The following is a 23,955-nucleotide window of genomic DNA, read 5'->3' as shown; positions in this document are numbered from 1 at the left end:
TGTCCCCAAGCAGCTGGTTTACACACATCTGCAAATTCTAGCAAGGGAAAGGACATGTTGAGTTTTCTGACCAGTTTTTGTTCCAGAAAGCTTTCAGTCTCCTTGGGCTCTCTGTGCAGTTGTGAGCAAGGCGTTCACGTGTAATCCTTCTCTAAGGCTGTGGCATTTACTTCCTCTGTGGTAGTCTGCTGTCTGCTCACTACAAAACACTCTTGCAGACACATTTGCAAAACTGGAACTTATTCTGTCCACTAGACTTCAAGTCTGTTGATGGTAGGATGCAATGGAGCTGGTTTTTGTTTACTTACAAGATAATATCAAAAAACAATACTGCAAAAGGACCTCCCAAACCAACAAACCAATGTGTCAGTAATGAGCTGTTTCTTTTGTTTAACTGATAAGAGCACTTAATATTTTGGAAGGCAAATGTAATATTTTATTATCGCAGACCCTCTCCCGTGATTTCAGTTCTAGGTGAGTAAACCAAGGCAGAAAAGCCCTTGGCTCAGAGACACAGGGCTGATTCGGCAGAGCTGGAGTTAGAAGTCGGAGCTTCCAGACTGTTGTTTCTGTTCTCCAGTGATTTATCAGGCTGCCGTGTTGTGCTGGTGTAGCTGGAAAACCTTAGAGGTTGTTTCCATTGCTGTAAGTGGAAGTGGGGAGCTTCTGCACTGCAGTGAGACCTGTAGGGAAACTCCTAGCCATGCCTCCCTGCTGTGATTATTGTCACTGGCTTTGCTGCCTCTTGTATCTGCTGTTAAATTACTGCTGTTAGTGTTATGGAGGAAATTCCAATGTAGCATTTCCTTATGGCACACTTAGTGTGCAGCAGCAGTGAATGCAATGTCATCTTCAGATCTGAAACAACATTGCAATAATTTGCTTTGGGTGATTATTGATGTGAGACGAGGAAGGATGGAGAAGTTATGACAAATCCATCCTAACTGTAAGGTTAGCTGCCATTTCAATTACTGTCTCCCCTGAAAGCCAAAGGTTTTGTTAATTAAGGGTAAGTCTCATGCATGAAGAAGTCACTTGGCATTAGCAACTTCATTGAGTGACTCCATGGCTCTGTGTTGGGGCTGGTGTCACTGCTGAGCTGTAAGTGTTCTGACTGCTGACAGTTTGACTTGTCAGGCACTTTTGTGGGTTTTAGTCCTTTTACATGTGTTTAATAAAAACCATTTTTTTTCTTGCAAAGCTCTAAAGTGCACATTGTCCACATGTGTGTTCAAACTGGCCTGTCAAATCCTTTGATCCTCTGTAGAAAGCGGCTGAAGGCTTAAAAAAGAAAGGAAATAATGAAACAAAACCAGAGATCTTTGCTAACTGGCTGTTGCTGTATGCATCCCAATTTCCTTTAAAACTTTAATATCTCAGTAGCTTAATTATTTACTACTTGAAAGTTGCTGGTCCCTATTAGAGTACAGTTTTCTTGCCTCTCTGAAATGAAAGTGTTCTTTTGGGTAAACTCATAAAATCCATTTTTGTCTTTTCTACCAGCCAGAGTGATGAAGTGAAAATCGAACACGCAGTCCTTTGAAAGGCCCCTTGGGTCCCCTTTGGAAAGGGCAGGCAGCTGCTCTGCCACCTACCAAGGCTCACGTTCTGCCTCGCTTTAGTGAGCTGAATCTGCAGCCAGATCACTGTGACCTGCTTTTATGTCCTGTTAGGGAACTGCCTTGCACTGAGCTTATGAGGTTGAGAGAGCAGGAAAGATTATGGGGCAAATACTGCAGTGCTTTCTGACAGGTTCTGGAGCAGGAGAGAGGAGTTGGTAATTCTGATTCTTGCTTCTCTGATGTTTCTCCAGCCCTGTGGAGCAATTGGCATGCTAATATCAGAGTAGACCTTTAGACTTCACAGGCCGGTCTCCTGTGCATTTGATGGCCTAAGATATTACTAGGAATTACTAGAGCAAGTCTTGAGGATTTTAAAAATTAAAGAGTATTAATAATTTAGATTATTGGCATGACTGCATTGTGGCCTATATTTAACAGCCTGTATAACAATCTCTCTTCCAGTAAAAGCTGCACTATAGGAATGGTTCTTCGTCTGTGGAGTGATACTAAAATCCATCTTGACGGTGATGGGTAAGAAACCACATTAAAAGGATAAATGTGAATGTCCTTCCCTGCTTGGGGGGCTGCTGTGGGAGAGCTTCTCTGTCACCTTGCAAATTAAGTTCCAATTTCAGATTCATGGCTGCAGTCATTCAGGCAGTGAGTTTTTGTCTTGCTGCTCTCAAACTGCTTTGGTACCCAGCGAATGTGCTCTGAAATACCACTCGAGGGGTGGAGTTCCCATTCCTGGCAGTCTATAACATTGGAAAACTGGTGGTAGAAATTCTCATCCCTGATTCTTTTTGATTGTGAGTGCCCCTTTAGCTGCCTTGCAGTAGCTGTGTATGGAGTGCAACCTGAAGAGCGGTTTCTGACTGGTGTGGTTTTTCCCCTCTCTCTGTTAGCGGCTTCAGCGTGAGCACCGCAGGGAGAATGCACATCTTCAAGCCAGTGTCGGTGCAAGCCATGTGGTACGTGTGTTAATGAGCTTTATTGAGGAAGACTGTCGTTTCTGTGAGTAAATGAAAAACAAATCCACAAACTGCATTTTAGCATTCTCCATAATTTGTATTTAGTGAGGTGCAGCAGAGAGGCTGCTTCCCTGTGTCAGCAGGTAGCACTGTCAGGCGACTGTGGGAATACTGATCTAAAAACAGGATCTTCTGCTTCTGTTCAGAGCAGTATGTGCCCTTCAGAATAAGGGAAGTGGTACTAGTGAGATGAATAAATATGAAAGACCAACTTGAATTCATCAGGCTGCAAACCCAGTCTTTCCTCTCTGCATGTTTTTGTAAGTGGCTGAAGGAGGAGTCTCGGGACCCGTTGCCAATCTGATGGCATTCCCCGTGTTCTGCCTCGTTACTGGGGCCAGGCTGGGATTCCTGCTGCACAGAAACTTTCTGTGCTGCCCTGGGTGCCTGTTCACCTTTCAGCTCCTGTCACCCCTCCCATGTGCAGGGATTCCAAAACACTGAAGCAGAGGTGGCTGAATCAGCAGCAGCTGTGCCAGCAGATTCCTTCTTGAAGAGGCTGCTACCCAGCCTCGCACAGAAGAAATGCATCGCTTTTGGCCTGGGCAGTTTGCTGGCTCCTGTTGGAGCCTTGAGAGATCCCTGTCCTTGCGGCATCTGATAGGGAAAAGATACAGCTGTAGAGAAGGATGTCGTGCAAGCGATGATTTGGTACAAAACCAAATGAAACTCTTGTTCTTGTCACTTTTGAACTCGGCCCCTCCTGTTGGCAGCCTTAGATGTGGTTAATGTATTCAGTACAATGACATCTTCAGAGTAGAGCCTTAAAAAAAGGAGAGAAAAAAAATGAGGAGGGAAGGAAGGAAAAAGTAATGTTAGAATTTGCAAAAACAAATGACCCAATCTGGGCCTTGTCCCTGGAGGATGTCAGGGGCCAAGAATGCTGGTAAATATGCATTTGACTCCTTGCTGAAGGTGGTTTGAAGATTGTCCATGTTCTTTATTTTTCTTTGGTCTGGCTTTACAAGTTAGCTAATGATTAGATCCCAGAGTGACTTGTGCCTTGTGCTTGCCTGTTAATCAGCAGAAGATTTCAGCCTCTGCCTTGGACTGGCTGTTGAGAAAGCCTCCAAGGTGCAGTTTGTGTCCTCTTTGAACTCTGATACAATAAATCTCCTGCTCCCAGAAAAGCAAATTGCAACAAACAATGCTAAAAACCTTTTTTCTCTGTGAAAAACTCTCAGATCCTGCTCTGCCTGTTCCTGCTGCTCACATCTGCACAAATTTGTTCTCCAAACTTGCAGGTCTGCTTTACAGATCCTTCATAAAGCCTGTGAAGTTGCAAGAAGGTATAACTACTTCCCAGGTGGGGTGGCCTTGGTCTGGGCCACATACTATGAAAGCTGCATCAGCTCTGACCAGAGCTGCATCAATGAGTGGAATGCGATGCAAGACCTGGAGTCCACCCGCCCCGACTCTCCAGCCCTGTTTGTTGACAAGTCAGTTCTGAATTTTATTAAATAAGTTGGCTTGGCTCATGAGAGAAATCTCCCCTTCTCCCATTTCTTCCTGCGGTGGTTCATTTCCTTTCTTTTCATAAATGTCTTCAAATGCTTTTCTTCTGTTATTCTCATAAAAATTGCTTTTAATACAAGTCCTCTGTGCTGTGTAAGTTGCGCTGTATGTTTACTGCCAGCTTGGAGACATCCTCTCCTTTTCCTTTTCAGGCCAACTGAAAGAGAACGAACAGAACGCCTCATTAAAGCCAAACTCCGGAGCATCATGATGAGCAAAGACCTGGAAAATGTGACTTCTAAGGAGGTAAATAGAAAAATTCCCGCTCTTATTTTTCCTGCTAGACTCCTTTTCCAGGGAGTGCTGCAGTGATGAAGAGACACCATATGACTGACTAGGTGTCATTGGCTTTTGAGTGTGTATTTCCAGCTGTTCCGTAAAGGCTCTGCTCTTTGGCTTTGCTGTACTTCTGTTTCCCCTGTGGGGAATATCAGCATCAGAGTGCGTTTTTCAAGACCTTAGTAACAAGTATGTGGCTTTCAAGCATATAGTGCCTGGTTCTTTGCCAGCAAAGTGGCCTTGAAGGTGATGCCTGTGTTACGGTTGGTTGTAGCACATGTAGGCACGTCCCAGCAGTGAATTTGCGGATGCTTGTTCCTCAGTGCATCCCTGTGAATTACAAAAGCAAAGGCAGCACTCTCAAAAGATGTGGTTGATGGCTTGAGGCCATGTAGCTGGGTCAGATGAGCGTCCTAATCTTCACTTGCTCGTGAACAATGCAGAGCAAAGTATGTGCCTTCCTTTCTCCTGTTGGCTTCATTTTAAGGTTTTATTTTCTTTGTTCCTGAACGAACGTCAGAGGGGCTTGCAGCTGACATTTTGCTGCTGAGGTTATGGATGGAAAATCACAAGTCAAGGCTAAAGCTAGTTTGGATCCATCCCCCAGGCTGGTGTAAATATGTCCAGCCGCAGTGCAGACATACTCAGAGCAAATGGAAATAGTTCTTTTTTGGGTTGAGTTTTTGTTTGTTTTTCAAGGGAGGCTGTTAACATGCAGGGTTTTCCTTCCTAAAGCTTAGCACTGAAGGCTTCGGATACACTCTTGTGTAACAGCAGCGTTACAAATTGTAGGCGTAAGCTGAGAACTCGTCTGTCTGTGTGCGTGTTCTTAACTCTGCAAAGCAGTCAAGATGCTTTGATTTTGCTGCAGCCATTTTCCATGGTGGGTTAGACAAAGTTGTGCTGCTTTGCACTGCACCTTCCTGAAGCTGAGGTGCATTGAGAGGACTATATCTGTGCCTGGGCTTTGAAAATAAGAGCGTACTGGAAATCTCTCTCCACCAGCACAGCTGCCATTATTCACTCCTTTCTTCTAATGGCTTTCACATTTTTTTGTTAGCTGCTCTCCAAGGTCTTGTTTTTTATCTCTCAAATTATTTTTAAGAAGCAGGTACCCCAAAAATACATATCTCTCTTTTTTTTCTTTTTTTTCTTTTTTTTTTTTTTTCTTTCTCAGATTTTATCTGAAGTTTTATTTACAGATCTTCAGTTTGAGGGCCTGGGATACTTGGAGAGATGCCACGAAGTGAGATTCCTTGTCTCCAAAAGGTCAAATCCCTCTTGCTGTTTTTAATGAAGTACGGAAAAAGTGTTTTGCAAAGGAGTGCCAGCAAATGTTTCTGTTGAACAGACACGATTCTAGGTGGCATCTTTTGTTTTCTGTTCTGCAGATACGAAATGAGCTGGAGAAACACATGAATTGCAACTTGAAGGAATTCAAGGAATTTATAGACAATGAAATGCTGCTTATCCTGGGTCAGATGGACAAACCGTCTCTGATTTTTGATCATTTATATCTGGTAAGCTGCTGTGTTAGGAGCTCCAGAATAGCAGGAGGCTCAGTGGGAGTGATTTGACAAGTCAGTGGGCTTAGAGGAAGCTGGACTTGGTGTCAAGGCTGACAGAGGTACAGCCCACTATCCTGCCCTTTGTGCAGACTTTACTCCAGGATCCATATTCCTTGTAAAAGCCCACAGTAGTGAAGCCCTTTTTTCTAGCTGTGTTCTTGTTTCTGCGACTTGATAACAATGTTTTTTTCCTGGCAGGTTGATCCTGTTTCAGGACATACCATGGCATAGCTCAAGTCCTCTCTATTTCTAGCAGTGGAGATTTTCTATGACAGACAAAGGGTCTAGCTGTGGGTGCTGCCCCGCGTGACAGCCCTTTGCTCTTTGATTAGGGTCACTGTATCGTTTTTCTTGATTGAGCCCATGAAGTTCTGTAGGCTTGGCCAGAACTATGTAAAGAATAAGGCCAAAGGTGATGTGCTGTTCCAGCTTGTGCAGAAGCGAACGGGGTGTGTTCTGTCGAATCTTTTGCCACTAGATGGTACTCCAAGCAAAACCAGGCACTGCCAGCTGGAACAAAGACTTGCTTGAGATGTGCCCGTTATGCTTGGGTCTTTTTTTGTTGTTGTTCTGGAGAGAGTCAGAGGAAGTGCTCGTCTTTGAGGGCAAAACCTGTTTTCTAAACCCGTTTTAGCTTCCTGGTTTGCAGGTATGGGGGCGGATCCAAGGTGTAAACACCCCCATAGTTTTCAGGACTTGCCTCACTTCTTGTGTATTAGCGATCCTAGTCATGCCACACGTAGAATCACAGAATAGTTTGGATCAAAAGGGAGCTTAAAGCTCATCCAGTTCCAACCCCCAGCCACAGGCAGGGACACCTTCCACCAGCCCAGGTTGCTCCCAGCCCCATCCAGCCCGGCCTTGGGCACTGCCAGGGATGGGGCACCCACAGCTGCGCTGGGCAGCCTGTGCCAGTGTCCCACCACCCTCACAGTGAAGAATTTCTTCCGAATATCTACCCTTCTTTAGTTTAATAGTTTTCTTTCCCTAGACTACTTATCTCTGTGTTTAAAAATCCTGAGCAGCCAGAGGCAGTGCTTTGGGATGGGCTCCGTCACATGCTGGCCTAGAACTAACTCCTTAGGTGAGGATGTAATGCCCTTGTCCTTCAGGAGGTCCGTGCCTGTTCAGGACAGGGCATCCCTGTGCTGAGCTGCGGTGCTGGCTGCCCTGGTGCCCTATTCCTGTTTCAGGGGCTATTACCAGTATTTCAGTTAGCAGCTAAGGAAGATGGCTGAGGCTAGGGGATTGCAGAACCTTGGGAAAAAGGGATGCTCTCGAGCTCCCTTGAAATGTGTGTTTTGTGGCTGTTGCAGGGGTCCGAGTGGAATGCATCCAACCTTGAGGAGCTGCAGGGCTCGGGGTGAGTACTGCATCTTGCAAGCACCAGCCTTAGACTCTGAAACCTCCAGTCTGTTGCCTTCAACTTACATTCAGGTCTCTTGAGATGACATAGGACGTTTGTAGACTGTAGGGATGAGTTTGGGCCCATTCCCAGCAGTGTGGATAACTCACCATTGGGACCTTGGTCGAGAAATCTTTCCTACCTCATTTCCGTCAATAACGCATAGAGTGAAAATAACAGAACTTCTTGTTCGTGAAGTGCATCAAGATCTCTGAAACCCCCACAATGTGTAGCAGCCGAGCGTGAAATGGCCATACGTATTGTTATGTCAGGTGTGAATTCCTGCAGGCTGCAGAAGAGCAAATACTACAGCGCTAAGCTTAGGAAAAAACTCTATCTAAATGGAGCAGAACTTCCTGTGGATGAGCAATCTCCATCTCACCTGCCCAGACAGGCAGCTGCAGGGCTGTCTTTCACCACGCTCTCATCACCACACCACTTCTTGGCTTGATTTACTTTCACGCTTTTTGGACGAGTGAGAATTTTGAATATAAATATTTGCTGCTTGCCCAAGGCATACACCAACCTTGATGTGAGAAACTGAAAAACATTGCTCAACAGCATGACTGAAAATGTTTAATTTGGAGTCCTTGGGAACAGATGTCTGAACATCTTTGAACAAGTAAATCAAACAGTACGTTACTACTTCTGATCTAGGGGGAAGGCAGCTTGACATGCAGTGTCTAAAAGTCAAAGCTGGACAAATTCTGAAACAAATATCCTGTGTCCTTGATTTGTCTGAATGATAGGAGATAATAAATCAACATGGGCATTCATTCTCTCCGGGTACATTGTAATCCCTGCTGTAATATTTGGCAGGAATCAAGAGGTTCCATGTGACTCTTATTTCATATTTTTGGTTGGAAAGAAGAGAAAAGGATGGTTTTGCATTTAAAGCCGGCAGCTGAAAATTGTGATTCCTGGGTTCTGTTCCCAGCTCTTGACTAAACAAATCACTTGCAGCCGAGGCACTTTTCTTCTTTTAGCATCCCAGAAACTGTGTATGGCATACAGCGAGGAGTTTTCATTAGTTTACAAGCCTCGGCAGATGGGATAAAATAAACTTCTCCCTCCTGTGCCCAGGGTCTTTTGATGCTTTGAGCGGGATACACTGGTGGCGAGAGACTGGTGAATGGACAAGCCCTGCATGTCACACGTGTGACCTGTGTCACCGGGTGTCCCAGGGGTTCGGGATTAGGGCTGTAGATAAAATCCTGCAGCTCGTGTTGTGTCGGATTTCATGGACTTCACAATGTGCGCCAGCTCCTCTTTCATGATCGTGGCAGTTCAAGTCTATTTTTCCTTTTTCTTCTCCACAGCATTGACTACATTTTGAATGTGACCAGGGAAATTGATAATTTTTTCCCTGGTTTGTTTGCCTATCACAACATCCGAGTATATGATGAAGAGACAACAGACCTCCTGGCTCACTGGAATGAGGCGTACCACTTTATAAATAAGGCCAAGTAAGTGGGCTGGGAGACGTGGCGTAGTGAGAGAACGCGTCCAGGCTGGGGGGTCTGACACCGTGCCCTGCGGATTCAATCCAGCGTGGAGCTGAGCCCTCCCCGAGGCCACACCGCCACGGAAAGCAGCAACAGGGCTTCCGTGTTACGGCTTTTGCCAGGAGTTTTCTGTGTCCCTGGAACTTCCCTTACCTTGTCTCTTCCTGTGCTGGCATTAACCTGTTCCTAGCCTGTGGTACTTTTTATTATTATTATTATTTTGTTTTGTTTCCAAAAGGAAGCGAGGACATTTCCTCTTCTCAGGAAGTTCTGGAAGTACTCCAGCACGTCTGTGTTGGACCAGCCCCAACTGTCTCTGCAGGCAAGAGATGGTGACAGAGCCCATCAAATTCTGCTGGGCTTTTCCACTCGGGTTGTTCCTGCTTATCCCTGTATGCAAAGGCAAGCAGACAGGGGGCTTCGTGGTGGTCTCTGAAACAGCGGCATGATTGAAGCTGCCCTTCTCTGACTCCAGACTTTTCCAGAGAGAGGTTCTTCTCATGGTCTAATTAACCTGAAACGTTTCTCGCCTCCTGAGCCACGGTGTTAGGGTGGTCAGGAGGACAATGTACCGTCCCTCCACCATGTAAAATGGTAACAGATACCATAACCAGAAAGATGAGACATATTTTCCTGTTTGTCTTTCTGCAGGAAGAATCACTCCAAGTGCCTGGTGCACTGCAAAATGGGTGTGAGCCGGTCCGCATCAACTGTTATAGCTTATGCCATGAAGGAATTTGGCTGGTCACTGGAAAAGGCCTATAATTACGTCAAGCAAAAACGCAGCATTGCAAGACCGAATGCAGGCTTCATGAGACAGCTTTTGGAATATGAAGGCATTTTAGACGCCAGGTAAGGTGACAGGATGAATAATGGAAGGGAGACATGCAGGAAGTAAAGCAGCTAACTGTAGGCAGCCGCTTGGGTTTTTGTATCATACAATATTAATCAGTCTCCGTAGGTGTGGGGAGCTCTGTTCAGGCAATAGGTTTTTCTGTTGATGTCTTGCACACACGCGTGTTAGGCTCAAAGACACTGGCAGAGCGTGCATGGCGCTGTAGTCTGCAGGGTCCTCTTTAGAAGGGCAGATGCAGAAGCCTGAGCTAATTCTGTTTTTCTAAGCCTTTTCTATGCCAGGCCTCCCTGGATGGAAATTAGCTGTCTTCTAGGGAGATCTGGTCCGATTTAATTCAGCGAGGGTTTCTCTGCGTTTGGGAAGCATGTTGGTATTTCTCAGCAGCCAGTACTGTTCAGCAAAACATTGTTTGTGTTTTATGAGGCAGAACTGAGCTCAGGCAGTGTTGGACGCAAATCATTTGCAGTTCTGGGTGACCATGCCAATCACAAGTCTTTGTCATTGCAGGCACTGTAGTATCTAATAAGGGTTTCTGCATGCTCCGCTTGGCCCCTGTTCTACTGGGCAAGAGGAAGAGAATTTTTCATTCTAGTTCAGCAGGAACCGTGCCATGAGACGTGCAGAGATTTTGGTTCAGCGTGTTTTGCTCTGATGGGGGGCTCTGTGCCCCTCTGCCCTGAGGGACGACTCCTGAGGGCTTTTCCCGTCACGGGTGCAGTACAGGGCACTGCTGTGAGTCTGCTGGGCCAAAAGATACTCAGGAGTGGGCAGGCAGGAGGGACAAAACCCCGGTGCTAAAGATGGCTTTGTCCAGGTGGGACCTCAGGGCTGGACCCAGCCGTCAGCTCTTCAGTTCCGGGTTGTGGGGAGGGAGGGACGTTCCTGGAACTGAGCATCCTGGAGTTCAGCGATAGTCACTTACGTCTTTGTCTTTTCCCCCAGCAAGCAGCGCCACAATAAGCTGTGGAAGCAGCAGGCAGAGAGCAACCTGCCCCAGCACACAGATGGCACCACGGGGTCGGGTGACTTCTTACTCGAGAGCTTAGACATCGACCTAGAAAACCGCCTGGCTGACCTGGACATGCCTTCCCAGTCAGCGTACCTGGACAACCGAGCCGGCACAGAAGTGTCTGTGGGGTTTAATTACTGCTTCCGTCGCCTGTCGGACACGCTGCTGGAGAACAAGATTCCCAGTGACAGGGAGGGCTTTTTCCAAGTGGAGGAGCTGGAGCGGGATGCGCTTGCGGAGCGCACTGCCTCGCTGGTGGGACAGCCTCTGTCTGCACCTTCAGAGGGAAGGCTGCTGGAGACAACAAAAGCCCTGGAGACAGCAGAGCCGCTGGCAGAGCTAAGCAGTTTCTGCGAGAAGCAGGCAAAGAAGAAACTGGACTTCAGCCCCCTCAAGGGAAGGATAGTGCTGGGCCATGGGGACCCAGGGGAGGACCGTGTCAGGGAGGAAAACCCAATGGAGAAGTGGAAGCGGCGTTTGTCCATGCACAAGGAGGAGAGCAGGCTTAATAGAGAGAACTTGAACAACAACAACAGCAAAAGGAGTTGCCCAGAGGATTTTGAGGTGCGTATGGAGTTGAAACGTAGGTGGGTGATTAGCATGGCTGACTCTACTGCAAGTGAAACTGCTCTTCTCATCTTCATAGCACAGTTTCATTTGACTTGGATAAAGCCTTGCATTCCATGATGAGCTGCTTCCTTTTCGAAGTGCTTCTGAACATGGCTTTGCTTGCCCAAGCTATGGATTTAGATGCCAGAGAGAGAGCGCGCACATGTGAGCGCCCTGTAAACTGCTTTGGGCAGCTTGCTTGCATGACCGTCACTTGAAACGGTAGGTATTCTTCCGTTGAAGATACTGTCTGCTGAGAAAGTACGTGGCTTTTGTTCCTGCTGCAGGGCCTCAAGAGAAGTGGAAATGGGCTTTGTTTCAAATCTGCTTGGCTATAAATGTCTCTTGCGGTCTGTGCCTCTCACCCTGCTGGTTGGCGATGTCCTGTTCTGTGCACGTTTATCTGTACCTGTTTTCTTTTTTGCAGCACGATGCCGTATTTGGGATCCTCAGTAAGGTCAAGCCTTCCTACCAGTCTTGCGCTGACTGCATGTATTCCTCGGCCGGTTTGTCTCCCGACTCCTTTGGGGAGCAGTGCGAAAAGCTGAACGCCAGCACAGCGCGTCGCAGCACCACGATCTGCACGCAACCGGCCCTCCTCTCCCACATCAATTCCAACTTGGCGGACCACCTGCCCAGCAAGGCGCACTCAGAGGAAGCAATTAGAACTAAAAATAATGAGGCTCCGCTTCCTCTGTCGGCAGGAACTGGTACTTTGGAGGCTGGTGCTTGTAAATCACTTGATCAACACTGCAGCATTTTGGAGAAAGGCAAAGATGCACCAAAAAACCCAGTCAAAACTCTGCTGCCCAGGAGAAACTCACACTGTGACAAGGGCCTCCTTAATGCAGAAGTGGTAAGAGAAGAGTCTCTAGCCAGAAAAGACAGCAGTGCTACCAAGGATCTGAAGTACTTGTTCAGCAAAGACTTGGAAAAGCCAAGTGCAAACAGTTACTTGATGCAGCATCAGGAGTCTCTTATTCAGCTGCAGAAAGCAGGCTTGGTTAGGAAGCATACCAAAGAGCTGGAGCGGCTGAAAAGCCTGCCCTCCGACGCCTCGTCGCTGCTCAGAGAGAGCCCCCTGAGCAGAGTGGACTCGAGCATCGTGGAGGAAAGCGAGGATTTGATTTCGCATCACGGCCTCGTACCTCTTCTGGGACCAGCAGCGCTGATAACCGAAGGTGCAGCAAACAACGTGGAGAAGTTGGAGGTGAAATGCGTCTTAGAGGGGTTCCCTCAGAAAACCTCCACCCCTGTCATGTGTCGTTTGGAGCACACGAGCAGTTTCACCAAGGACTTCCTGAAGACCATCTGCTACACCCCCTCCTCCTCCCGGAGCTCCAACCTGACGCGGAGCTCCAGCAGTGACAGTATCCACAGCGTGCGGGGCAAGCCCGGCCTGGTGAAGCAGCGAACTCAGGAAATTGAGACCAGGTTGCGGCTGGCTGGCTTGACTGTGTCTTCTCCTCTGAAAAGGTCCAATTCTCTCGCCAAGCTAGGATGTCTTAACTTGTCTTCTGAGGACTTATCAAGTGACATGGATGTATCGACCATAACGGACTCAAAAGAGGCCGTTTCAATCGAGTCTTCCATGCTCTGTGAGCCACAATCCACGCTGAGGAGTGCAGATGTCACCTCCAAACTGGCAGCGAAGCCAGTGGTTGGAAACTTGAAGAACATGCTTTGGATGGGCAAAAGCTGATGCCTTCGGGGGGGGGGGGGGGCGGGTAGGGGAGTGGATTTTTACCACATTTATTCATTGCACCGATGCAGTTTTACCATCTGACTCGCAGTAGTTCATCTGATGCCACCTTTTCTTCCCCTCCTTGTACTCTGAGCAGGGAGAAAAAACCCATAATGGGTCATGATGAATGGCATAAGGGAAAATAAAATGTATTGCATGGCTTAGAAGAGGATTTTGTGTGTGAATTGCCTGTTGTCCTGCAGGTTGCTATTTCTAGTACTGTTTGCCAAGTATAATAATGTGTTATTGTGTGTGTATATAGATAGATAGATATTTGTATCTATTTATCTATATATAAAATGCTGAAATAGGCTGTTTTCAAAGACTCAACAAAATAGTCGCGACTTTTTTTTTTTTTACAGAACAAACACAAGTCTCTAGTTAAAACAGGGCACTTGTGGAAAAATCCTTAAAATGGTGACATGAACACTACCTCTGTTCTTGCTGACTTTTAGTCTTGGTTGGTTGGTTTGTTTGTTTTTTAAAAAGGCTTTTCCCACAATACTTAACTGTTGTTTGAAGGTATTCCCTTCATGTTAACCGTAAAGGCCTGGAGGAGGATGGAGACAGAGGCTTTCCTGCACCGAGTGACCTAGCTGTGAAGTGAAGGAGTATCGAGCTGTGTTCGTGTTGACGGTGTGACCTGGCGTTCGTGTCTTTGCTGCGTGACCGGGTGAATAGTCATAGTCTCGTGTTGGTGCTGGAGTGACACCCAGACTGTGTCGCTGTCGCAGGCTTACGCTCCCGTGGAGAGGCGTTGTGTTCTTTGGGTGTTGTTGCTGTTGTTGTGGTTTGTAATGTCCCAGTACTAATGACAAACCTGGCCAGTAAGTGACCGTGGACCCCCGTGAAGCTTTGTGTAATGCTGTGTCAGTGTCGTGGATCCTGTGTTGGGGACTTGCCTTCATCAGGATGTTGGTGACATGCTGTGCCAGCCAGGTGGCTGAGCAGGGATGGCTCTGCTGGTGTCCCAAGCATCTGAAATCCCAGGAGGGCTATAGGTGAACTTGTGTCTTTTTTTTTCTGATTGTTGCTGCTGGGTTTGGTAGAATGGCTTCTGCGTCCTTGGTTTGCCAGCAGCCTGGGGAGCTGCTGACGAAGTCCAGCAGGTTATTTATGCCGGGTGTCAGGAGGCTGGGTGGCCCCAGAGCAGGGAGCCCAGCTGTACGTGTGCCAGCCCTCTGCCAGGGGTGACAAGAGCGTAATTCCTGCTCTCGGAGGAGTGCATCCATCAGGGTGAGCAGTGAAATGGAAATATGGGCTCACTCCAAAGAGAGAGGGATGTTGAGGGTGTGGGCGAAATCTCCTTTCGGAGGAAGGAGGGAGGAAGCTGGGCTGCCCGTGCTGTCCCTCAGGCTCCCGTGGCACTGCACGCTCCACAGCGATTGTAGCCAAGGAACCGTGTCACTTCCCGCACCTGAGGCTGGCTCTTGGGGACCAGTAGTACCGTGTGCTCATCCTTTTGCTGTCGTGCTGTGGGAAATGCTTGAAATGCAGCAGTTCACCGATGCTCTGTGAAATGCTCATTTTCCTTAGAATATTTTGGGCAGCCAGCCAGGTCAAGAACCGCTGTGTGCAAGACCTGGCCAAGTCATCAGGGAAGAGCTCAAGGAGCCCGTAGGGGACGTGCTCCAAACCTTGGTGCCCTCCGAGTCCCGTCTGAAACTCTGCTGGCTGCTTGTGCCTTTGGGGTGATGTTTTGCAGCAGGCTTGGGGGGTCAGAGCAGGTTTCAGAGGTCAGCGATGGCAGGCGGCTGGATGTGCTCGTTCCACAGCCAGGCTGTGAGTGCAGGCTCTCCCACGTCTTAATCTCCATTGAAAGCCACTTAAAAAGCCCCTCTGAGGTGGGGAGGGGAGAGCTGGGCTGCAGCAGTCGTTCTGAGTCCATATTAATCAAAAATCCACTGTCTTGAGAAAGGGAGCCCTGTGTTTTACTGTCCTAAATGCCCAGAGTTTACTTTTTTTCCCTTTTCACATTTATATATGAAGAGCGAGGAACTATAGGGACCGGCAATCAGTAAATAAATGTCCCTCCTTAAAGACTCTTTAAATTTAATGTACATTTTTAGCTTAAGACACGCTTCCTGCTTTATCCATGAAAGCTGGTTTGAAGCAAAAGCTGTTGTGTGAGGGAACCCTGGAAAATCTGCCCAAGTCTTGGCTTTTTAGGGCTGAGGGAACGCTGGGTGACCTTCAGAGTAGGACCAAAGTACCCCCTGCCCAACATCGGTGTACCATGGGTGCACGCACACATCCAGACCTCTACTGCGATGAATTCCCTGTATTTGTATCATCTTCACTGACCTTCCCTACACCCAGATGCTGATTTAGGAAAAGGAGTAGGCCGTGGGGGCATGCATGATGCTTGGAGCAGCCACCTGGGGGTCCTTTGTGCCTCCTGCACTCGGGTTTGAACATCAGCCTGGGCTGGCCAGGGCTGTTTGCAGGGTTATTTTTCTCCACTGTGTGTTACACTGGCACCTGTCTCAGCGCTGCGGGCGCTTCCCATTGCTGCATGGCCCAGGGCAGAAGTGAGAGGGTCAGATTTGAATAAATTCAGAAAAATTCTGTTAACTGATGCAAGCGAACTTCTCTATTTCCTTCCTGCTTTCTTGAGTGCCTGCCAAGTTACGCTGCGTACAAACCACTGCTTTTCCCGGGGCGTAGCTCAGTGCTGACCGCCTTCCCCCTGCCTGCTGCTTGGACTCAACTCTCGCTGGACCAACCCCGCTGCTTCACTCATCAGGCTCCGTCGCCGCGTTGTCGCGACGCTGTTGGTCGGGATAGAGGCAGAGTTTAGTGGGAGCCAGTCTCGAAGCCAACGCACACTAGTGTGCCATTTCGGAGGGGTTTATAGCCAAACCGATGACGCTTGCAGACTTCATTAGGCTTGTTGCATGAGAAGGTAGATGTTTGTCCTCTCCCACGTATTGTAACTGTTCTTTTACAATGGAGTGCCTTAATACTAGTTTACAAATACTGTGTATTTGTGCTGAGCTGTTAAACTGCTGTTTGCTGTTCTGGGTGGGTTGGTTTTTTTTTGTTTTTCGTTTTTTTGGTGCTTTTGGTGTTTCCAGTGGCAGTGAGACCGTTACTACTTCTGCATATCGACCTCCTGTCCCTGCTGAGCTCAGCGCTTCAACCACTTCCCTTCTGCTCTGTACATGGCAAAACCAAAGGGCTGTGTCGCGATGCCGCCGCGCCAGCTGCAGCTCCTGGTGCCCCCATTTATTTATCTATGCATTGCTGCAGTACCACGGGCAGGGGGTGTCTGGGGAGACCTCCCATCACCGGCCAGCTGCGCTTTTACTCAGCGGATTGCCAGGTGTGAATCCAAACCCAGTCCCATTTTGCCAGAAAAGCCCGATATGCACAAAACTGGCACCTTATTTCCAGCCCAGGCTCTGTCAGTCTGTGCAATAGCAATAGCCGTCCTGGCTGTCCTCTCTGTGACAGTGGGGGTTGGCTCGGCCGTGTCCCCCTTGCAGGTATCACCCGCACTTTGCTGGGGAGCCGGCTCCCAGCCTGGGAGGTGGAGGCTGTCCCGGTTAAACCGTGACCACAGACCCGGAGAGGAGGGGTGGGTGAGTAACGTGTAGCTGTTCCAGTGCATTGCTGTAATTGATGATAACAGTGTTCCTTTGATTTCATGGTATTTCTTAATTCTGGTTTTATATTTAAATATGCAGTATCTTTTGTACTGTACGTGCGCGGTAGGGGATGCATAATGCACTTTTTTTTACTTTTGTTTGTAAAAATGTACTGTATATTTTATGTGCTTCTTGTGAGAAAAATAAACTTTTTTTTGTTTTCCTTTTACAAATGAGCTTTGCGGAGTTTTTGGAGGTGGGGAAGGATCAGCCTGGCCGTGGGGAACAGGCCCGGAGGGGCTGGAAAGGAAAGGAGCGACCGGCATGTATCATCGGAGCAGCAGCTGCTCCTGGCTCCCGCGGTCCCCTGCCCCGTGTTATCTCTTCCCGTCTGTCCTGGCTGCGTGTCCCTTGTTTTTTGGGACCTGGCTGTTTTCTGCCAGCCCTGAAGGCCAGATGAGGAGATGCCTTTGTCCGTCTTGGTTGTGTCCTTGCAGTGCTGGACATGCTTCAGCTGCCCCACTGGGATGGCAAAGCGCTATGAAAATGCACCCAAGCCGCAACATGGGCTGGCTTACAGGGTTTTTAAGGGGGGAAAAGGGAATGCAATAGAAACACGCTTCACGCCTGGAGGCAGGAGTAGAACTGAAATCCGTAATTCTCCGCCTAGCCTCTTTTCGGCAACCCCAGGCTGGGTTTAAGGAGAAGCCGCTGGCGGTTCGGCACGTGGATGTTGGCAGCGCAGCAGCCGTGCGGGGGGAAAGTGATGCTCGGCTGAGCCCTCCCTGCACGGCGCGCGGAAGACCGCTTCTTTGGAGAGGGGCTCGGTGCTACCGCAGCAAGACGGGCTGTTGAGTTCCCACAGCCCTGTGCTGCAGCCGCCTCCGAAAAGCACATCCCCTGTGGGAAAAGAAGTTAAATCCTGGGATGCAGCTCTCCTGGCCGGAGCTGATCCTGCTGCTGTGCCACCATCCACCCGAGGTGGGACCAGCCCTTCCCGGGCATCCACCAAATTTTGCCTTTAAAGGCAAACAGTGAGCATCTGTCTCCTATGCCTGCGAGGAGTCTTGTTACTGCCTGGGATTGTTCTCGCTCCCAAAGCTGCTCCAGGGAGGAACATGTCAGTGTTTACCTTGGCAGGGTAGCAAAGCACAGGCTGGGGATGCTCTCGGGCTTTGGCACACTTGCAAATTGCCTCAAAGAGTTGCTAAAACCCCACTAGAAATAGTTGCTTTTGAGGGTTTTGGGGGGTTGGTTTGGCTCGGAGTTGGCGCCCATCAGTCAAGCGCAGCAAAGCGTGATTTACTGGCCACCCTGAGGAGCCGCAACCGGCCGGACCGGGGCAGGAACCGGCACTCGCCGCTGCCTCCGTGATGCCGGCTCGCTGCCAACCGGTGCGCGGGGACCTCGGACCACAAACTCATGGGTGAATGAAATGACTCAGTTTCTCCTGCAGCCTTAGCAGGGGCTGGGTTTGATTGCGGTGGGACAGGGCTGTGGCAGCGCGCAGCGTGAGGGGCCGGGAGCATCGTCATTCCACCCCGCAGCCAAGTGTCGCCCTGGAGCTGTGTTGTGGCACGTGCTGGCTGATGTCCCTTCGTGTCACCCACACATTTCTGGGCTGCACTCGCAGCTTTACAGGAACTCGTGCATGGGAAAATAATGTGCAAATGATGGAGGAGAGAGCCCTGGGCTCCCTGGGATGGGGTTGTGGAGGGTTTCGGTCTTCTCCTTCCACCTGAGAGCATCTCTGGTGGAAACGGGGCTCTTCCCCCAGCTGCAGGACCAGGGTGCTGAGCTGACCCATCGCTGTGGGAGCAGGGTGCTGAGCTAGCCTGCTGCTGTGAGGGCAGGTCCTGCTGCGGGAGCTGCAGCATCAGGAGCTGGATCTGGCATCTGATGCTCCCCTGAGCAAGGATGGAGAACCCAGGCTGAGACGCCCCAGCGCAGAGCACTTGGCTTTGCGCCAAGGCCGCCTGAGTTGCCCAGACATGCTTCCATGATGACACGAGAAGGAAAACAGTGGGAGCGAGTGTGTGTACGTGTGTGTGTGCGTGTACGGCTTTCACACCCTGGGGGTTAACTCTCCCCAGTGCTGAGCTGCAGCAGAGCTGGGGGGCTTGTGCAGAGCCGGGAGCCCCAGAGGCTCCCACACACCAGAGCTCTGCTTTTTGGGGACAGCAGCGCTCTCGCTGTAGTGAGCTTTTGAGATCCTTGGGACAGAGCCTGTCCCTTAGCCAACACCATTTTGGGGTTGCATTTGCTGTTATAGCTCATTTAATTCACGCTTCCCTTGGCCGATGCATGAGACGACGCTCCCTCCTCACCTCTGCTTCCCAGAGATGGAGACCTCCGCGGCAGGTTCGCATCCCAGGAGTTGCATCTAAGAGTTACACGTTGAGAGAGGCACCGTGGGACGGGGCTGAAATGGCCGGAGGGTGCCCTGTGACTGCCGGTGAGTGTGCAGGTCTTTATTTTTTATCCTTGTTATGGTTAAAAGTTGGTTCTTGACAGCGCAGTTCTTGTTACGGTCGAATGTTACATCCTGTTGTGATGTTGCTATGGCAAAGCCAGGCAACATCTGGAGCAACACAAGTTCTCTCCGGCGACCATCGGAAGGTTTATTTATAACCTCGCTGGCGAAAGGAGATGCCTGAGCGCGAAACCTCCGTGGGCAGCTCATGGTGGGAGCAGCCCGGCACTGGGTGGCCCTTGGGTGGGGACCTGGGGCGGTGGGAAGATCCCCCCACCTCCCCTGCCCGGTGGAGGAGCCCACAAGCAGAACCGAGCAGGAATGATCTCCTCAAGGGCCCTCTGAGTCCGTTCTTTGACCTGATGGGAGGAGGATGGTTCCCTACCAACATCTCCCAGTTTCACGTTGGGGTTGGGTGACTGCAGGGGTGGTGATCAAATAATTGTAATGGGGGAAAAGGTGCGGTCTGGGGGGTGAGCGAGGCTGGTTTTAGCGAGCAAAGCGGTGTGCACAGAGAAGCCACAGGAAGGTTGCGAAGGGCCACTGCTGTGCTTCAACACAGCAACCCGCTGCAGCGAAGAGAAGCTGCTGCTCTGGCAGTGGGTCTCCAGCTGCCTGCAGCCCCAGGGGGATGCCTCTGCGACTATTTACACCGGCTCACGGCTGGACAGCCGTGCTGGCCTCTCAAGAGGTAGAAAAGTAAACTATTTCTCCAAGCAGAAGCCAAGAGTCAGCACTGCCGATGGGAGATGAGCTGGTTCCCGCGAGGGATGGAGGGGCAGGGGATGGGGGGGCCGAGCTGTGCTGCTGGGGGGGCTCCCTCTCTGCCCAGCCGTTGCAGACGTCCTGCAGGTTGGAGTATCCGCAGGGGCAGGTCCTCTCTCCCTGTACACACACCCGCACGTGTGTTCCGTCTTGGCAGCAGCAGCGTCTCCTGCCCCAGCCAGGGATGCTGCTACGCTGGGGAGCAGCTGAAGAGCTGGTCGGGTTTGCTCCAGCCTCAGCCCTGGCCCTGGGTGTTGCGTATTCCCTAAAAGTCTCTTCCTCTCCAGCCTGAAGGATGGGGCAGCGGTGACATTGCAGCAGCTGCTGTTTCCTTTTATGCAGACGGCTCGGGAGCAGCAGCCGTGTTGCTCCTGTGTCAGACTGTCCCCAGTGTTTGGAAAACGCAGCAGGGCAGGGCAAACCCAGTTCCAATGACCCAACTGTGCAGCTTCCATGCCAGCCCTGGGCTCTACAATCCCCACACAGGGCAAGCCAAAAAAATCAAGATGCTATTTCCAAGTTATGATGATTTGTGAGAAATTTAGAGCGTATTTGGCTTTGGCACGGGGGAACCAAGGTCAATGGCTCAAGGGGAAGAACCCCAAATTATTGATCAGGTCATTGTGCCGACGGCAAGCGTGCCAGAGTCTGGTGAGTTTATCCCATGGAGACGTGGCTTGGCTTTAAAATTCATCACTCCCAACTGCCAGCAAATCTTGCGGCAGCATTTCGCTACCTGGCGGGATGGGTGCTGTGAGGTCCCCCCCACCGCTGGTATCAGCAGGGAGCATTGCCTGCTCATCTCGGGAGCCCAGCTGCCAGCCCTGCTCCTGCTGTGGGAAGCAGTCGTGTTTGTTTTGGGCAGCCTCAGCAGGGATTTAAAACTTCCAGTGGTAACAAATGGTGTTTTGTCTCACTGCAGAGCAGCTCTGCAATGTGCATTGATAAAAACCTGTCCCTGCGAGGGGGGCTGGCCGGCTCCTGGGCTGATAAGGGCTGGGATAACCGTCATCCCTCGCTCTTTCTCCTCGGCGGTGGCTGGCACTCGCTCCTGAGCTGGCTTACAGAGCACCAGACGAGGTGGTGGCATCATGAGAGACAGTGGTCCAGGCACCAGCTCTGCTCAGAAGGCTGCAGGGGTCCCTGAGGGCTCTGGATGAAGCCCCAGCAGGATTTTCCAGCCTCCCTGAGTGTCAGCCGGCTGCCTTTAGCCTGCGGCCAGTGGGCAGGTCACTGGGGGGCTGTTTGCAAACCCCTGGGGCTGACATGGGGGTAACACAGTCCCTGCTGGGAAGCAGCACCTGGCTCCCAGTTAGGGACCAGCTAGGTGTTTTCCCACATCCTGTTTCGGGATGCTTTTCCAGCTGAGGCTCGGGCAGCCGGCACCTCGTGGACCATAAAAGGCAAAGCGCTGGGAAGAGCTGCTGGGTGGGAGCGTGGCGGCCGCTGCAATGCCAGGCATCCCAGCTGTGTATAAACGGATTAGAGCCCTCCAGCTCTCCTGCACCCCCTCCTTCCCGAGAGTTTACAGGAGCCCGTTTGGCAGAAGGATTATCCAAAGGGAGGAACTTTCCATTCGGAGCGCTGTTTAGAGAAATGCCCCGAGAGTTAATAAGGATTTTTGATATGTTACGTTTTAGAGTCTCCCGAGAGAAACTTGTTTCTGAGGCTGTTGTCGGACTTCTCTGTTCATCTCGGGTCGTCTTTTTTTATGTCGCAGCAATTCCCTTAGCCATAACGTGTTCCCGCAGATTATCCTAGCTGGTCTGTCTCTGCCCTGCATGCTCTGTGCGGGCGGCAGCATCTCTCCCTGAAACACTGGGATGCAGACCAAGGCTGCACGACGCTTCCAGGGAAGGAGCGCTGGGGGAGACGCTCTGTGTCCATCAGGCACAGGGTAGGGAGGCAGGGAAGAGCGCCAGGGGCACGGGTGCGGGTTTCCAAGCGCTCCGTGAAACCCACGGAGGAGCTGACGGAGGTGATCCTGCCCAGACGAGCTGCGGCAGACGACCTGGCAGTAAATCACTTTGGAAGCAGCGGGATCAGAGGGAAGCCAGGGAGGGTTGCAGCACGGCACCGCAGGGAGTTATTGCTGCAGCAGGTTGGGGAAAAGAGGAGAGTCCCTGAAGAAAGATGCAGATGGGCAGCAAGTCCTTCCTGCCTGTAAAGTGCTCTGGACCAGCAAATTAGAAGCTGGGGGGTGCTCTTACAGTTACTCAGGTGGGATATATTTGGGTAGGGACCAGCGTAGCATCAGCTCTGACAGCTGTTGTGTTAGGGCAGAGGCTCCTGCCCTGCTGCAGAGGATGGGCTCCATCATGCCAATGTGCATTTTCATCTCCGTTGGCCATGAGGCTAAAAAACTCCGGTTCACATGACCCAGGCACGGAGGCTTCCAAACTGCCTCCGTCTCTCCCAGTAGCGGAGGAAGGGGAAGGCGGTGCTGAAAGTCTGCCGAGACCCAAGGTGGGAAGAAATCTTGGCTGGCCAGCTTCAAAGCGTTTGGACCAGGAATTGGAGTGACCGAGCTCCTGGCCATGGAAGCCTCCACCTGGCAGTACGATGGATATTTACAGGATGACACAAGTAAGACGAGGGGGAGAGACTGTGCTACTTCCCGGGGAGCCTCTGCAGGGACGTGTGAGGATTATACTCTGCTGCAACTCGGCCGGGAGGGCCTGGGGCACAAGCTGGAGAGGGGGGACCTTCCCAACCCGGGGAGCGACACGCAAGCCCCTGCCAGGAGGTCAGAGATGAGCAGCAGCAGGCAGAGAGGGCAGCAGGGGCTGGCAGGGGACCCGTGCTTGGATGAGCACCCCGTGTGGAAAGGGTGCAGGAGAGGGGCGGAGGGAGACGCCCCGCCGAAGGTGTATGAGATGGAGGTTGGGCACAGGCAAGCGGGCACGGGCAGGATGGTGAAACCAGTGGTGTACAGACTGGAGGAGAGTGAGTACAGGCGCCTGATCGAAGAGGCAGAAGCAGAACCTGAGGAGGAATGGGAAGTGACAGAGCACAAGGTACCTGTGATGCAGGAGGGCTACCCAGGGGATGGGAAGGCAGCAAGTCCAAGCCTAAACAGACTCAACACTTTCCAAGGAGTCCTGAGGAGGCAGATAAGCCGCTCGGACTCTGAAAGCAGCGCAGAGAGCAGGCAAGTGAATAAACTGACCCTGAACTCCCCCTCGGAGAGAAACAAACCGAGTGTCCCCATCAGGTCAGATAGCTTCGAGCGAAACGCCATGCTCATGGATTACATTTTGCAAAGCAAACAGGAGGCAACAACATCTGTTTCCTACGTCCCCAGAGAAAGCAGCAAGGCAGCTGAAAGCTTCAGGCAGGCGCTGAGCTTCGCCCCCCAGCCTGACAGCACTCCGGACCTTTGCCAGAACGGCCAGACTGGTGAGGAGGATCCGGCCAGGAAGCCCAAGCCAGACAAGCAGGTAGCAAAGAGCCTCGAGAGAATGGTCTCTGCAGTTGCAAATTATGCTTCGGTGGCTAGAGACACGGAAAAGCTTTCGAGACAGAGCAGCAGCCAGCTCCTTGAGAGCAGCGAACTGCTTGGAGGTGAAGTAGATGCAGGGCTACTCGACTCACACGGCCAGCAAAAAACCCCACCGGCCCCTCCGGTCAGGTCCCACAGCAAAGAGAGCCTGGCTCTGAGTATGAGCAAGGCTGTGGCAATGACAGAGGCGCTGCTGGAGCCCCACAGCGATGCAGTGAAGCCTGCCAAGGAGCAGTGGGCAGCTGCAGGCGCGGAGCAGCTAACTGGAGGCAGGACTGCAGGAGGAGGGGGCTCGGAGGAGCGGGAGCGGAAGGGGAGGAAGAGTCAGGAGGATGAGAAAGTGCTTAAAGTTGCCGACGCAAAGAAAACCTTCGAAAAGGTCAAGGCGGCGGAGGGAAAGGCAGCGACGCCACCGCCCAGCGCTGCCAGAAAAGGTGAGGTGTGACGGCTGTGCCACGGCGGGCGGGCAGAGCCGGGGGGCTGGGGTGGACGCAGAGCACGCCACAGCCGAGGGCTGGGGGGCGAGGGGAGCCGGGGACACG

General features: G+C 51.0%; 2 protein-coding genes across 9 annotated transcripts in view; both read left to right on the top strand.

Moving 5' to 3' along the window:
- Positions 1 to 16,906, top strand: part of SSH1 (slingshot protein phosphatase 1) — a 41,386-nt gene extending 24,480 nt beyond the window's left edge. For 6 of the 7 annotated variants that reach the window (XM_056338555.1, XM_056338590.1, XM_056338600.1 and 3 more), the window contains 10 exons: positions 2,025 to 2,093; positions 2,468 to 2,533; positions 3,838 to 4,032; positions 4,261 to 4,354; positions 5,779 to 5,907; positions 7,272 to 7,318; positions 8,680 to 8,826; positions 9,517 to 9,717; positions 10,664 to 11,294; positions 11,767 to 16,906. In XM_056338555.1, the coding sequence (XP_056194530.1) occupies positions 2,025 to 2,093; positions 2,468 to 2,533; positions 3,838 to 4,032; positions 4,261 to 4,354; positions 5,779 to 5,907; positions 7,272 to 7,318; positions 8,680 to 8,826; positions 9,517 to 9,717; positions 10,664 to 11,294; positions 11,767 to 13,041 (2,854 nt within the window). In that variant the 3' untranslated portion in view covers positions 13,042 to 16,906. Of the gene's footprint in view, positions 1 to 2,024; positions 2,094 to 2,467; positions 2,534 to 3,837; positions 4,033 to 4,260; positions 4,355 to 5,778; positions 5,908 to 7,271; positions 7,319 to 8,679; positions 8,827 to 9,516; positions 9,718 to 10,663; positions 11,295 to 11,376; positions 11,561 to 11,766 lie in introns of those variants that run through there. The other variant, XM_056338609.1, reaches the window with a different exon arrangement.
- Positions 16,907 to 22,134: 5,228 nt separating this feature from the next.
- The window catches only part of CORO1C (coronin 1C), a 53,674-nt gene continuing 51,853 nt past the window's right edge, over positions 22,135 to 23,955 (top strand). The window contains exon 1 of one of the 2 annotated variants that reach the window (XM_056334601.1): positions 22,135 to 23,847. In XM_056334601.1, the coding sequence (XP_056190576.1) occupies positions 22,449 to 23,847 (1,399 nt within the window). In that variant the 5' untranslated portion in view covers positions 22,135 to 22,448. The remainder of the gene's footprint in view (positions 23,848 to 23,955) is intronic. The other variant, XM_056334420.1, reaches the window with a different exon arrangement.

This window comes from Falco biarmicus, chromosome 1 (assembly GCF_023638135.1).
Source record: "Falco biarmicus isolate bFalBia1 chromosome 1, bFalBia1.pri, whole genome shotgun sequence".
Taxonomy (NCBI): domain Eukaryota; kingdom Metazoa; phylum Chordata; class Aves; order Falconiformes; family Falconidae; genus Falco; species Falco biarmicus.
Note: the sequence above shows the minus strand (reverse complement) of the source record. Positions and strands in the feature narration are given on the sequence as shown.